Genomic DNA, 16,630 nt, shown 5'->3' on the forward strand with positions numbered 1-16,630 from the left:
TGTGACTTTCTTTCCAGGCGATCTGCTAGGTCTCGTAGCAGAAGTCCATATTCCTCCTCGAGGCATTCACGTTCTCGCAGCCGCCACCGCCACTCTCGCTCCCGCAGCCGCCCCTCTAGCCTCTCACCGAGCACGCTCACCTTCAAAACCAGCCTCGCCGCTGAACTCAGTAAGCAGAAAAAGGTGAAAGCTGCAGAAGCAGCTGCCAAGGCCAAGAACTCCAGCAACACATCTACTCCAACCAAGGGTTCCTCATCTGCCCCCCAGCCCAGCCCCAAATCCAATCACTCATCCAGAAAGGGCCGTCCTCCCTCTCCACCACAACCAGAGAAGGGTCCCAGGACTCCCACATCGAGCCAGCCTCAGTCTCCTTCCGACAAGTCCAAGAGGACCACTGACCACCAGACTAGCAGGGACAGAGATGGAAAGGGGAAAGATGACTCCGTGCACCGGGATAAAAGGAAAGCACCAGTATCTGGACCGAGCAAAGAGAAGGAACGAACCACTGGTCCACTCATCTCAACGCTATCCTCCCTACCATTGCCCCAAACTGTTCTTGAGCACATGGATAAAGGAGACAGGTACGGGTGGGTTGTTATGACAACTGACATACAATTTTTATGCACCTTTTATACTTGATTGTCAAGACTCACTCACACTCTCTCTTTATCTCCCACATCTTCAGCTTGAAGGACAGCTCGCTCTCAGGGAAGAAAAAGTCCGAGAGAAAGGCCCGTCAGCTTCTTTCCGACTTGCCTCTGCCCCCCGAACTTACCGGTGGCACGTCTTCTCCGCACAGCCCGCCTGAGGACAAAAAGTCCCAGACACTTCGCCGAAGACCTAAGTATGTTACCGCACTCTTAGAGCCATATAGATGGGTTTTCTGCTATTGTCTGCTATACTACATATATTCACTTTGCTTCTACTGACATGTTTTTTTTTTGGTAATTTCCAGAATTTGTGGCCCAAGATATGGTGAGATTAAGGAAACTGAGATAGACTGGGGCAAACGCTGTGTGGACAAGTTCGAGATCATTGGCATCACAGGAGAAGGCACTTATGGTCAGGTGTACAAAGCTAAAGATAAAGACACCGGTGAGTGTTTTCAACATGCACGTTCGTTCAACTTGACTCGTCCATTATCCTCATTAACATTTTCCAGAGGTGAAATAAAGGGTGGTGGTGATAATAATCTCTTATTTCTAAAGTTCTGTTGGAAATGCAACTGGTGAAGTGGTCCTGACACTCTGTTCTTCTGTTTCATAGCTGAAATGGTGGCTTTAAAGAAGGTTCGGCTGGACAATGAAAAGGAGGGTTTCCCAATCACGGCCATTAGAGAGATTAAGATTTTGCGACAACTCAACCACAAGAGCATCATAAACATGAAGGAGATTGTCACAGATAAGGAAGATGCTCTCGATTTCAAGAATGATAAAGGCACGTTATTTTTTCATCGTAGTGGCTTCGTGATCCTACCTCACAACATTGGTTTATTTAACCTGTGATCTTTTTTTAATGACTGAATCTTTATTCTCTCGCCTCAGGTGCTTTCTATCTTGTATTTGAATACATGGACCACGACCTGATGGGTTTGCTTGAGTCTGGCCTGGTCCATTTCAACGAGAGCCACATCAAGTCTTTCATGCGACAGTTGCTGGAGGGACTGGATTATTGCCACAAGAAGAACTTTCTGCATAGAGACATCAAGTGCTCGAATATTCTGCTCAACAACAAGTGAGTCCTCAGTAGTGAACAGTATTTATGTGTTATTAAAGTCACACACATTTCCCGACTACATTTAATTTGTTCTTTCCCCTCCTAATCAGAGGTCAAATCAAGCTGGCAGACTTTGGTCTCGCTCGGCTGTATAACTCTGAAGAGAGGTGAGCCTCCTGTGTACTTTGCAGATGTACACCACTCCTGTTAATCTTCACAATTATTTTCACTCGTGTGTGTGTGTCATATTAACAGACCCTCTTGTCCTTTGTTCTCATGTTCAGTCGTCCATACACCAATAAAGTGATTACACTATGGTACCGTCCCCCAGAGTTACTTCTGGGAGAAGAGAGGTACACACCGGCTATTGATGTGTGGAGCTGCGGGTAAGAGCTGATGTCGCCTTATATTCACTTACTGTATGTGACTTGATTATCTGCCCACTCAGTATGTTTCTTTGTATGAATTGCATCTCGTTTTGTCTGTCACAGATGCATTCTTGGGGAACTGTTCACAAAGAAACCAATTTTTCAAGCTAACCAGGAGCTCGCCCAGCTGGAGCTTATCAGGTGAGGTCAGACTGAATCAGGCAAAACATTTTGATGTTTAAAAATTTTGATTGAGTTCTGAGCTCTTGGTGGTGCAGCCAGTCACATAGACTGAGAAGTGGTTTTGAGTTATCTAAAACAGGAAGGGAAAGTATTACTAATTTCTTCCAGTGATCGTCTCATTCGACCACGATGCCACGCAGCCACAAGATGCGTTTGGATTAATAGGCCCCACTTGTTTTGTTTTGCGGGAAACCCTGAAAATGTGTAAAAATCTTTTTGAAGCTTTGAGCTCTGAGCAGAAGAACAACACAGCTTTACTCTCATATACTTTCCTGACTTGATTCACTTACAATATCGATGGTTGCATGGGAGGAAGGCAAATGTGATGAACTTTGAAGAAACAAGTCAGGCCAGTTCTCTGGGTGTTGTCAGAAGTTGTTGTGGGGCATGCAGGATATCAGTGTTGCCGGTTATGTACACACATTGCTGCATTCTGTTTAAACAAATGTATTTCTGTCTTTTAGCCGAATATGTGGCAGCCCCTGCCCTGCTGTCTGGCCAGATGTAATAAAACTTCCCTTCTTCAACACCATGAAACCAAAGAAACAATACAGGAGACGGTTACGGGAGGAGTTTGCTTTGTAAGTCAATGTATATAATGTCTAATTTAATATTCAAGGATTGGGCCCTCCAGAAGAGCATTCTCCTGAAATAGTTTTGTTCTGTTGTCCAGCATTCCTCCGTCTGCCCTCGACCTGTTTGACCACATGTTAAACTTGGACCCCAGCAAACGCTGTACAGCTGAACAAGCGTTGGGCAGCGAGTTCCTCAAGGACGTGGACCCGGACAAGATGCCGCCACCGGAGTATGTTTTTCTTCATGTTGCATCAACATGTTTATCTCCAGGATGACAACATCGTTAATGTTTCTCACCGTGTTTAACTGTTTCCCTCTCTCCAGTCTTCCACTGTGGCAGGACTGTCATGAGCTGTGGAGTAAGAAACGGAGGCGACAGAAGCAGATACCGGAAGAACTGGCAGCCCCTAAGGCCCCCCGTAAAGAGCTGGGCCTTGACGACAGTCGCAGCAACACCCCCCAGGGCTTCCCAGCTCCTGGAGGTATTAAAGCTCCGAACGCGGCTGCTTCTGTACTGCTGGGTGGGTTTAACTACTGTTTGTGTTTGTACTGTGTTGTTATAATTAGCTTGTCAGTCGGTGGTAACAAACTTTCAGTTGCACCTACTTGTGTGAAAGGTGCTTTACACTGAGATTTGAGTGTGGTGCAGTGCATCCAGTGAACATGACAAGCGGCTTCCAGGGAAACAAGGATGCAAAATATTCAAATTGAGTTAAACTTTAATACTGTAGAGGTTGTAAAAGCTTGGTCATTCTTTCACCAGCTCAGTTACTCTCTCTTTACTGAACCACACTGTGTGAACCTGTCGCACACACTATCTCGCATTATAGCTGAACAGTACACTAAACTATGTTTCTGAAACGATTGTGGATGAGAAAAAGGCAACACAGTAACAGCTGCGGCATTTGATCAGCACTGCCCAGTTTGACAGTTTGATCTGAGTTCCGTGCGGTACACTGGACAGGCTCACTAAGAATGACTTAAAAGTAGCCACGCCCAAAGGCATACCCTGCTTTATCGCCCATTTAGTCTAAATGGGCCCAGCGTTTACTAAATGAACATCATAATGTATGGAAGAAAACTGAAACTAGGACATAAACTCACGAGGAGACTGTTTACTAAATCAAATGAGAAGTCAGGTCATTTCTCCATAAGGTACTGGAATTGTATTTCAGCCAATGGAACTTCCCCTGCTGGCCATAACAGAGAATGCAGGTTTAAGACACTTTGCGTTGGCTTTACTTCAGCCTGGCAGCTCTGTCCATTATGTATACCGTCGATCCTAGTGATAGTGAACTTGTTTTCATTTGTACATTAATTTCACATGGGAGACTGACTGTGTATGTCATTTACATTTCTATTAATAGGCCTTTAAAATCTACAGCACATTGTTCTGTGTTTGAAAATATTTTCAGTTGGAGCTTTGAGTGGAATCTTTGACACGGTTGTTTAGAACGTTTTGTCCTAGATATGCGGTACCAAGGTCAACAATGAGCCTCCATGCTAATGTTATTTTCTCTTTTCTTGCAGACGCGAAGGGTCCAAACTCTCAGTTAACCCAGGAGCAGCTGGCGGTCCTCCTGAACTTCCTCGGCCAGCCCAAGAGTGCAGTGAACACGGCCCAGTTTGTCCAGTCCATGAGCACAAAGGTCAATCAGGAAACATTACAGCAGCTCTCCAAAGCCCTGGCTCCCAGCGACCCGGCTGAGCCTCCTCCTCAGCCGACACCCACCAAACCTCCTCAGCCCGGTGCCCCCGCAGGCGTACCCCGCACACCCCCGATGCCCAAGCCTCCATCACCCCCCATGTCTGCGCCGTCAGGTATTCCAGAAGGAGAGGCCGCAGCTGCCACGCAGACAGCCATGACAATGCTGCTGGCTCAGCTCCTCCAGGCTCAGCAGGGTCAGAGGCAGGAATCAAGTGACGGCGGAGAAGGGGCGGAGAGTACCAACCCGGCAGGAGGAGCACCAGGGGGACAGCTGCTACCTCCAGAGGTCAAGCAGCCTCCAGAGCCCAGCCCAGTCTCTCCAGGTAGCCCTTCCCCCCTTTATCTTTACAGTGAGACAGCTGAACGTAGCGCAATATCTCTTCCTGCAAGCCAAGAAATGTCCATGTGAAAACTGTCATTGACGTTAAAGAACATTGGTTTACCAGATGGATTCGTGTATAAAGAAAACAGATTAGGCCAAGAATGCAGGTGGAGTTTGTCAATATGAGCAAGTGAAGTACATGAGGATAAAGGTCGTTAAAAGTATGGATGATAAGACTTCATGCTAGATCAGGAGTAATAGTTAGGAAACAAAGAGAAAGAAAAGGAATTAGTAAAACAATAAGAACTTAACTGAGTAGCAAATATAAAGTTGTACTTTCTGTCTTTTAGTGTCTGAAGTAGGTGGAGTGTCCATCCTGCCCCCAGACCAGAGACCACCAGAGCCTCCAGAGCCCCCTCCACATGCTGACCTGGACTACCGCCAGCCTCCACCTGAGCCCAAGACTGGCCACGCTCCCCCTATTGCATCTGCAGGTGGCGGCGATGGAGGGAGACCCCCAGAGCCAGACTACCCACCTCTCCCCACTGCGGAAGGGCCTGGGTACGGGGGAGACTACAGCCATCCGCCTCCCCCACCCTTCACTCCTGCAGGATTTGGGGAAGGCTACATGGGTCACATGTTAGGCGGGGGCCTGCCACCTCACGCTCTGAGAGAAGTGTTCAGCGGACCAGGCCAGGCTGCCGGATCCTCGGCCGCTGCAGGCGTCCTGCCCCCGGCCCACCCGGACCCCTTCCCTCCAGGCGCAGGGGCCACGGGTCCCAGCAGCATGGTGTTCACTGGGGACAAGGACCACCGTTTTAAGTACAATCACAGCCCTCTACCTGTGGAGGGACAGCCTAACCCCAACGCTATCCACCTGTACAACCACGCAATGGCTAGAAAGGATGGTGCACCTCCTCCCCCACCCATCCCAGCACCAGGGCAACCCTGGGGCTCCCCTTCCCAAGTCGGGGCGCCACCACTACCCCTCGGCTTTGTCCCACACGTGAACTCAACAGCAACAATCAGAGGACGCGGCCTGCCTTTCTGAACAACTGGAAACATGAAATGGCAGTTTGTGACAATGGACGAAAGGCTGGAGGACTCAGTGTTGAGCCTGAAGCCTCTCAGGCCAGACCACACGGATCTGGAGATGCACACTCAGTTTGTAATAACTTAAATCTGTGTCAGGCATTGTATTCCTACTCAGTGTGGAATGTGGAGTCTGTTGTAGAAGGACAGCTAAATAACACCGGAGGAGCTTTTCTTGCTCATACCATTTTCATATTTTTTTGTAATCTATTCTGCTGTCTTTTAAATTAAACTTTTACCTTTTTTGAGTGTACATTTATCAGGCCGGGTAAATTTTAAACTTCTACCTTAGCCTTTCTGTAATTGCTCCAGAGCAAACTAGTATTAATGTTTTGCACTACTGACTGAAGTAGGCGGAAACTATTTTAGCTATGAAAGGAAATGGATGATGTGCTTTATCTGCACAATTAGGAATATGACCAGTAATGTAGTGTCCTCTTTTCTTTTTTTTTTTTGACCATGATTATGTTGAAACAATGATGGCTCAGTTGAATGGGTTGATGGCTTAGGTATCAGCACAGGGAGCTATTTGAGGAAAAGGACTGTTCGTTGTGGAGAGACTGGTAGCACTTGGATGACTGCAGCAAATTTGATCTGACTTCATGCAGAAAGGCTGTTTCTCACTTTAAATTCCACATGCCTTTCTGCCAATAGGTGTTGTAAAATCATGAGCAAAACAAAAACACACGTAACCTGAGTTCAAAAAAGAAAACAATGTCTTTTTTTTTTTTTTGTACTAAAATGATTTTGTCCCCCTCCCTCCTCCTTTGGCAAATGTTTATTAAAGAAATGCCAACAATGTATCATTGTCTGTTTAATTACAAGCATTGCTCTTACACTTGCATACATTGTAAATGTCATAGATGTGACTTCATAGCTCACGCCACTGGATGGCAGTGTCATGTCAAACATCACCACCCTCACTTACCTGCAGCGGGCGCCCATCGCAACAGATGAATGAGCTTTCTGTGGTGCAGATTGACATTCAGCGCCACTACTGTAGGCAAATGTACTCGCTTATAAGTCTCAAAGTCTCACTCAAAACCAATAGACCTTAGCAGCCACCATTTCACTGCTGCTAAATCTTGACACAAGTGTACGCCATTCATAAGATGACAAGCTCCTTCAGTGAGTCAGTATAATGCAAATGGACATATTTTGGCTGCATTAGTAGCGTGAAAACTCTTATCTGCTTTTACAAAAAAAGACACTGCCATGTCTCCCTTGATAGTCTGAGCAGTGCTAACCTGGCAAAGGAGATAGCAGCACCCATCAACTTTCAGACGCCTAATACACAACCTCAAACGCTGATAGAGAGCAGTGCGACTGTCGGGAAGAAAGGAAACGTTCCAATAGCTGACAGCTCCCAGTAGACTCGGTCTTCAAGCACTTTAACTCGTGCTTTGAACTTAACGGAAAACAGTTTCTCAGAGATCATAAACCAGTCCCCTGAATGCTCCCTCTCAATGCCAACTTTGATAAGAATGTTTGTGGATGTCAGCAGACCTTGTTTTTTTTTTTTTTTTTTGCATTTTCTCCTTCAACATCAAATAAAATCAACTTTAAAAAACAAAAACAAAACTTTGATTATACATCAGGTTCAAATGAGTTTTCCAATGCGGCCTTGCTATAGAACAAATTAGAAATAAACCTCTGCCTGTACACTGCCTGTTTTGTGAGTTTATCCTTGATACTTCCAAAAGAACAATGCATAATGTACATCAACACACATACCTAGATAAAAATATATCTGGTAATTACATATAATTATCAAAGTAAAAAGCAAAAAAAAACCCATTGTTTTAAAGATGTAAATTTAATTGCTTTCCCATCAGCTTCAGTTGAATCATTGTTTAAAAGCTCCTCAACCTCAAAACACTTCCTTACACTACATTCAGGAGGATGCAAGTGCAAGGACTTGTACCAGAAAATGTTCAAGTATTGGGAATTGACATTAAAAGCTGCCTAAGTGACCTTAAATGCTCTAACACACCACACAGGGCCGTAGCTTCATAAGTTGACGCAGAAACCATACTGGAGCCACGGATGGCAGAAGCATTGTCCAATGAATGATATTCTACATGCAGCTCAGCGAGGAGACACACATCTGTCCTTTGTTTTACTCATCATATCCACATCTGAATTTGCCACACGTCACATTGCTGGTGATGAAAAAGTGATTATCTCTGAGGGGTTCTGTTCTGCAAAGCTAATTCAGAACGTGGATGGCAGTTAGTCTGTGATTAATACGGCGTGGATGATGGATTGCTGGGAATTTACGGTAGCTTCGGTGAGACTGGCAGCATCGTATTTTTTGTGCAAGTGATTGAAACAACAGAGTAGAATTTGAAGAGGAGATGAGAGGAAGGAGACAGGGAATGTATGGAAGACCATGGCTTTTTAACCACAGCAAGACTCAATATAATAATCTATATTTAAATTGTAAAAGCTTGATTACATTTATATTTCAAAGACAAGCAGCAGTGGTGGAAAGTAATTTAAGAACATTTACTCAAGTATTTCCATTTTATGCTACTTGCTACTCTTAGTATACTTCTACTCCACTGCAGTTCACAGGCAAATATTGTACTTTTTACTACTTTACATTTATTTGATAAATGTAGTTACTCTTTACGTCACAGATTCAGATTATTAATACACAATATTATCAACAACTAAAATATGATGTATTGTTATAGATGAAGCCATCCAACAGTATATAAAGTTATGAAAATAAGCTCCACCTTTACCAGCTGATATAAATTACTGAATCAATAATTAAAATCCAGTAATATAATAAACTCTGCACAATGAGTACTTTTAGTTAGGGTACTTTAGGTATATTTCTTAGTTTATACTTTTGTACTTTTATTTGAGTAAATGAATGCAGGACTGTAACAGACTATTGATACCATGTACTTGTGTACCATGTTACTTAAGTGATTAAGAAATGATACTACTTAAAAACAATACATACAGTACATTCCTGGGTAAATATGTGAATTTGTATCGATTGGTCTCTCGCAAAGAAAGCTAATTAGCATGTCTGTATCGTACATATAAAACTAGTGCCATGAGCCGTTCGGGGAAATAGTCAAAACAACAGAATTTGCCTTGAAAACCTTCAAAAACTATTAAATTTATAGAAGTAAAAACTTTAGACAAAGCCAGAGCTGGTTGCTGTTTCCAGTTTTTGCGCCATGCCACCCTAATTGGCTACAAATTTACCCAACAAACATGTGAGTGGGTTTCAATTTTCTCCACCAACTCTCCTTTAATTGCACATAATGTTACTTTTTTAACTGCAACATTTAAACAAACATTGTATGCATCATTTCTCCCAAATTTCCCCCTACAAAAAAAAAAAAAAACAGTTGTTAAAATTAACTTCTGTTGGCATGAGTACTGGTTGGCTGTACCCGGCAGGACTTAACATTTAAGAGTAGGAAACTCCACCTGGAATGGGAATAAGGTCAGCAAAAATGTTTCTGCTGTGTGTTCATTCTGCTGTTTTTAAAAGCTACTTGAGAAATGTCAGACACGAATAACAAATGCAGATGAATATTTAAATGTGGTCGCAGAGAGGGATGCACTGCAACCACAATGACAGGAAAATTGGCAAAAAGGCAACCAAAAAAAAAAAAGAAGCTAAATACAAACATCTCATCGCATAATTGGTCACAGCCTGGTCCCTCTTTTCTGCTGTGTGACAGTGTTTACTACATCCTGGTACTTCCTGTCATTCCCCCCACTCACTGACACACTATACTTTACTTGTGAAGGCCTTAAATTGTATAGATTATCTCTCTCTCTCACACACACACACACACACACACACACACACTAACAACTGTACTTCCCAGCTGAGGCACAGTGTGGTGCTAAAGGACTGGAAAGAAGACGATGACAGTGAGAAGCATCTCAATCCATCAGCTGGATTTTATAAAACTTGCAAAACTAAAAATTATGACCAAGATATACCTCTCATCCTTGAACCAATGCCTATAAATCCGAACACATGCCCATTAATAGTGATGTGTGACAAGCAGAGCTGACAGAGTGAATTCATTCTTACTTAATGCCTTCAGCGGAGAGGGCTTAAGACTTTCTTTAACTTCTTTAGCTGCTGGCTCTTGTTGAAAGTGGAATACAGCCAATTTCATTATGATCCACAAGCTTATCATATTTGGATAATCAGAGATTCAGCTTGACTTGAGCTTGTTAACTCATAACTGTTCCAAGGTGGCTTGAGGACAGGGAGAGGCGCTACCTGTGCTAACATTTGACAGTGGAAACAGGGGGAAGGAAAATAATTAGTAGTTAAGGATGATTTATTGAAGAATTAATGTGCTGACTTTGAATTAACCTTTGAGATTTTGCAGTAACTGAACCATAATGTGACCAACAGTGCATCACTGTGCCTCGGGCCATACTGCTCCTTGAAGAGGTGAGTCAGCTGAACTAATGGCTGTTTAATGGCCACCGGTCAGACCTTGTTTTCTTTTTGTGTGTTTAAAGAGAGTAAAACGGAAAGAGAGAGAAAACGCACGCCGCTGACATTTTTAGATAGTGTTTTGTTTACAATTTTGTTTTTGTTTTTTTCTTTCTGAGCGATTTCCTCCCGGGGCTGTGTTCAAACCAGTTAATTAAAATGTGAAATCTAAAAGTAGTGGCAGCGAAACAATAGTTGTGCAGTCTTCCACATGCATGCACAGCAAAACTTTTCATGGTGTCAGTGATTACGCCTGCTACATATTACTTAAGCTTAGTTAGGATACCAACCATTAAAGGGTGTTAATCTCTCTTAATGAGCGGTTTCCTTTAAAGACTGCATTAACTGCGCAATCTCAGAGACAGCGATTTACCTAATATTCACAGAATGAGGAGAGTAAAGCCTTCAGAGCCGATCCATCATGGTGGAGTGTTAAAGGGCAGCTTTTCCACCCCGCTGCTGTGTGTCAGGTCTGTGTGTTCAACAGCAAGGTGACACTCTGCCCAAAGGTTACATGCACTGACCTTTATAGTGCTATTTTCACACATGGTGGCAGGTATGGCCTCTGGTTAGGGAAACCATCACATCACACACATAGATCATGTACTTGACTGTCACCTTGGCTATTGATAACCAGTGGTGGAATGTAAGTAAGTATGAGAGTATTTTCTTTTTATACTACTTTATATTGTACTTTTTACTGAACATAATTTATTTCATAACTTTTTTTGCATACAAAACACACAAAGCTCTTAGAGAATATGATGTTTTGTAACACCTGAGTACTGTACCGAACAATATATTCAATTAGAGCTGAACGATTAGACATTGACAGAAAATGAACTGCAACTATTTTGATAAAATGGTTTCAGCCTCTCAAATGTGAGGATTAATTGCCTTTCCTTGTAATTATATATATATATAATTATACTTAAACTATAAAATATAATTAGTTGCAGTCTTAAAATACTGAAAAATGAGCCCCACCTCAGCCAACAGCAAAATCTTTGTAATAATATAATATATACAGTAATAGTATTATTTTCTGCATACCTATGATCTATTTTCTCATAGACTTATGACATGTTTCTGATTATACTTGAATACTTAACAGTGTGGTATTAGTAGTTTTACTTAAGTAAAGGTTCTGAAAATTGCAATTTGTTCTGCAAATTAGACACACAAACGTATTACTTAACCATATGCACGTGTTCTTCTCTGTGTTTCATCTCTTCCACAGTATGACATGGGTTCACCTTCTCCCCGACATACCCATTAACTCCCGCCATGAAGACAAAGGGCACTCCAATCATTTACAGCAGATATGACCCATAAATGTCATGCTCAACCTCACTTCACACCTTACCTCTGACATGTAAGGTCAGACTCTGGTCATTACAGAAGTGAATCTGGCCCTGCCAATCTGCACTGACCGCCTTGACCCCCACCAAGACTTATTTTAGAAGGGCACATCAGAGCTGAGGTTGTCAGAGAGCATTCATTCAGAAGGTTTGACTGCATGAAGCTTAAACCGACAAACACCTCTGCAGCTTGGACCGGTGGTTGTATGTTTGCACTGAGAGCTGTTTGCACTTTACAAGTGTAAAGAATATTAATGAACAAGGAGGATGGTCTTGTTAAGCTACGAGATGGTGTTACGTGCAGCCACGTACCCCTCTGTTCCCATCCATACACAAACACACATACTTTTGCTGAACACAAAGGAGGCACGCTGTGTTTACTGTTTGCTTAGGCTGCCACTCTTTAAAAAAACATAAAGTTTGAGCAAAGAGAGAATATGAGAAATTGTTCAAAATAATCTGAATGCAGCGCACGTAGCCGAAACATAAACTATATTGCAGAATTAGCATCCTGTTTATTTATGCCATTTTTTGTATCACATTGTGTTTGAATAAACATTACAGAGGCAATATTTAAAGCCAGGGAATTTAACTGTCACTAAACAGCGGAGACTGTGGCCACAAGTGACAATTACAGGGAAATGGCACATTGAATTTCATTACATTTTTCTTTAAAGAAATCAATATTATGTTATCTGAATGAACTAAAATGCAGTGTAACTGTAGCACAGCTTTAGAGTGGTCATAAGCAAACTGACTCAGTGATGGCATTTATACAACAACAATATATAAAACAAGCTTACATTCACTAACATTAGCCACAATAAGCTACTGGTCATACCAGACCAAATAAGGCTACAGCAGCAAAATCCTTAGCAGTACTAAACTGAGCATGGAGGCGTTTAACTGCTGAATTTAACGTTTGCCAGGTTGGGCTCTTTTCCTTTTACACAAGATACACATTGTAATCTTAAATATTTCTGTGTTTGAACCAAGGTTTGAATTTCGAACAGAAAGTGACAGCTTTACTGCACGTTGTCAGCTCAAGGAAAGATTTTTTGATTTGACTTTGATTTGTCATGCTTTTCAAGACAGTGTTCCTTCACAAGTAAAGTATTTTTGAATTTTCTGTTCTCTCTGAGTTTCAGTAAAATGCTGTTTTCCATCATTTGTTTACATTTGACATTTTCTGCATAGTTTTATTTCTCTTTAAAATAACTTTTATAAGTTGTCAATGAGGTTCGGCTCTGATTGGCTGTAATATTGATGACCTGCTACTGTATAATGCTATGGATCAATAAGATTCTGCTTAGAATGTGAAGCAGCAGTGTGGTAATGGCAGCAGTGGGTAGTTTTTTGGTCTGTTTATTTATTCATCGCTGTGTAATTATATTTTTAAAAGGGTTATAGTCCTTTAGGTAAATAATGTTTGCAGAGTGGACAGTGTAATGTTGTCATGTCAGTAAATCCTTTGCTTTATGCCATGTAAAATCTCATATCTCCAAGGTGAGACGAAGCTAGATGATCTGTGACAAAGGGTACAACTGTTTTTATAAAGCAACTTCCCACACATTATGACTGTCCAAGCCGTAGCAAAAACAATCTCCACAGCCATTAACGTAAATTGCGTAAGCAAACACAACTGCTTTTCCATAAATGTGGAGAGAAATATGAAATCAAGCGTGAAATGTGAGACTTGCAATCCAGAGAATTATTGTGGCTCAAATTGAAATAGCGTAGGGGGATGGATACCAAACAGGCAACCACTTTGACGTGTGTAAAGGTCGATAAGTCAATAAGACATCTTGTTTATGATTCATTGCTGGCTCTTAGATTAAGCCTTTCCCAAATACTGCACGCTCTCTGCTCAGCAGTTCTGTTTGCCGTACTGTAAAACCTTGACACTGCACTGGAAGACGTAGCAGATATTTATACAGTAAGTGTACAGTACATCTTGTTCTGCTGCGTGTTTCTCCTCCGGCTCCTGCAGAAACATACTGTTCCTATGTTGAGTTTCAAGTGTTTTTTCAAAGCGAATATGCTGTAGATGAACCGCTGACATCTTCCTGAGCAAACAACCTGTCAGAGAAAAACACACCACCTCACACCCAGGACGCATATTTACCTGGAGGGAAAACTCACCCCACAGACTCTTGAACCCATCAGAATGAAGAAATAAAACAGTTTGGAGCTGGATGTTTATGAAAAAATGAAATACAACAACAATGATTATGATGGCTTTGTTTGGCTTTGTTTAGGGAATATTCAAAACACGCTGTAGGGAGGAATTTACATACTGACAAAAAAAGAACAGTGTAGTAATTAATAAAAAATACAACTGATGTAACCTTACAGCTAACATCAACATTATGATATTGTATGGGAAGAATATATTTGTAGAGAATGAAAGTTGGGTTGGGGGCTGATAAGATCCAGGCAATATGTGTATTTTTGGCTGACATTTAATATGTATGTCAGTTTTCATGTTACATAACCTTTCTATCTGGATTTGTGTGAGACTTTCCCTGAATCACATGTGTATTTGAGCAAATTTGAAGTGTATGGGTATATCTGTATATTCATTGCAATTTATCTTGTAGGTGTTAAAAAAAGGGGATGTACATAGTCAATTTCACACATTCGCACAATAAAGAGGTACTCAAATGATTCAGTAGCACATTGCACATTCACAAAGTTGAGGGGCACACAAGAGACCCATCGTCTTTCTCCGGCTTATTTGTATTTCTTTAAACCAATCAAAATTGTTGTTTGCGGCCCTAAGCCCAGGATGCAGCGACGGTGCCCTTGCAAAATAGTATTAAGGGGAACTTGTTTTGGTGGAACATTTGCACGCGGGGAGGCGAGACCTGTCATTAAAATGGCTAAATGGCGTGTATTGTGGGTTGCTAGCTTGTTTCAGAAGCGAAGGAGAATGCTGAGTGAAAATAGTCGGCCAGTATGCTGAAACCAACAACCTATTTCCAGAGAGTCAGACTGCATAATACAACCCAAGCTTGTGTTTTGATAGACCCACTACCTGGTAAACACTCACATCTTTAAAACTCCACAGACCCAATTGTAGCACAGGATTTCTGCAAACATTTGGTGATATAAAGTGATCACTTGATTTTCTTAGACTTACTAAAGAAACAAGCAAAATATATACAACAGCTTTAACACAATGTGTAGAGCTCCCCATTGTAAACTGAGTTTGACGTGCTCCTTTGAGGGGGCACAATCCCAGATTTCCCAGTGGAAATGAGTTTTGCACTCATCCCTTTTCTTCAGAGACAAGGATGAATCTTGGAGAGAGATTCATTATCAAATTAAGGCTCACACCTGAGGTGGGCAGACATATTGAATTTAGATAGACATTTGATGCTAAAAAATGCAAAACAATCGCCATTCACACACTTAGTCGCCCTAAACAATATCTAAAAAAAGAGTGTTTGGATTCCATTAGGGAAGCGACTGCGCCAACCTCATTATCTTGGCTTGTGAACCATGCAGCAATAATGGCTTATGAGTTTAGGTTGCAGGTAAATGACTGCCCTTAGGTTGGTCTTTGAATGTGAAGGGCAATCTAAAGCCGAATTATTAAAGAAAGACGAGTTTTAATCTTACCCTTGAAGTCACAGGATATTATGTATTTCTTGGTAAAGTATGTGTCTTTTCGGTGCAACCCCTCCTCCCAGGAGACCTGATTTGACCCGGCATTTGAGGGGTTAACTACATCAGGCATATTGCCAATTTATCTGAAGTTCTGGTGCGTGCTGGCAGTCGGTTGAACTGATGAACGTTCTCTTCTGAATCACAAATATGCTCCTCCGTCTTTAAAGCTGTCGAAAATTATTGGTACCAGTGAAGCTTGAGGGGTGAACGCTGTCTGCCCTTATTACTGAAGCTGTTTTTTTTTCATGAAACAAAATGTCCTCATTTGCATCCTTTGTCACCCGTGGGTTGGAAAAGTTCATTTATGGTAGTGAAGGTTTAACTTTGGGTTGATACTGGCAGAGTTTCCATTCAGTCTTCTCTAAGGATAAAAATCGAGCAATAAAAACACCAAGTTGTTTGATTTCTTTCAGACAGGGAATAACTGAATCTGTAGCCTACGTTCCATCCACACCACAGTCCAAACAGGGAATTGACTGTTCACTAAAACCCTCCCCTGAATAGTGATTATTCAATCTTAGCAACTAGGCACAGCAGGCTTGTCAAACATTGGATTTCACTGCTCAGGCGGTGTGCATGAGGCTGTAGCTTATTAGTGATATGTGGCATTTTAGGAAAGAGCAAAAGTAACTGGATTAAACAAACCATATATGGTGCCTGAAATGTACAGAAAATATTTACATAGTGCATTTATGTTATCTTCTTCATCTTACAAATGGAACAAATCATAAGGATCTGTGCAGAAGGCTAGCATGTCAGGTTACTATTGGTAGGTAGTTAGCCGAACCCTGCGTTACTTCCAAGGCCACGGGGTAGCCGATCATTAGTTTTAACATTCACAGCTAGCACATCAATGGTGTTGTATTTTCCTGGATGCTATAAGAGTTAATGCTAGCCGGTCTTTATTGGATCAAACTCCAATCAGCAACCCCAGACAAACTTGATGTCTAGATAATTGGTTAGTCATCATTCTAAAACACTGAAGGTGAAACATACATTTGGAAAGTACAAACAATTAAGGTATTTGTGTGCGGCTGCTTACCTTGAGAAGCAGTTATGTTGGAACAAAATAGCTTTCCT

General features: G+C 41.9%; 1 protein-coding gene across 1 annotated transcript in view; it reads left to right on the plus strand.

The window, feature by feature from the left end:
• Positions 1-6,825, plus strand: part of cdk13 (cyclin-dependent kinase 13) — an 8,545-nt gene extending 1,720 nt beyond the window's left edge. Inside the window, exons 2-14 of the mRNA XM_035655215.1 lie at positions 18-581; positions 686-844; positions 956-1,095; positions 1,267-1,437; positions 1,545-1,734; positions 1,827-1,883; positions 2,001-2,102; positions 2,208-2,285; positions 2,792-2,908; positions 3,001-3,132; positions 3,228-3,424; positions 4,434-4,934; positions 5,284-6,825. Coding sequence (XP_035511108.1) covers positions 18-581; positions 686-844; positions 956-1,095; positions 1,267-1,437; positions 1,545-1,734; positions 1,827-1,883; positions 2,001-2,102; positions 2,208-2,285; positions 2,792-2,908; positions 3,001-3,132; positions 3,228-3,424; positions 4,434-4,934; positions 5,284-5,984 — 3,109 coding nt within the window. The 3' untranslated portion in view covers positions 5,985-6,825. The remainder of the gene's footprint in view (positions 1-17; positions 582-685; positions 845-955; positions 1,096-1,266; positions 1,438-1,544; positions 1,735-1,826; positions 1,884-2,000; positions 2,103-2,207; positions 2,286-2,791; positions 2,909-3,000; positions 3,133-3,227; positions 3,425-4,433; positions 4,935-5,283) is intronic.
• Positions 6,826-16,630: the final 9,805 nt, after the last annotated feature.

This window comes from Morone saxatilis, unplaced genomic scaffold (assembly GCF_004916995.1).
Source record: "Morone saxatilis isolate NCDOM2014 unplaced genomic scaffold, NCSU_SB_2.0 Contig0, whole genome shotgun sequence".
Lineage (NCBI taxonomy): Eukaryota > Metazoa > Chordata > Actinopteri > Moronidae > Morone > Morone saxatilis.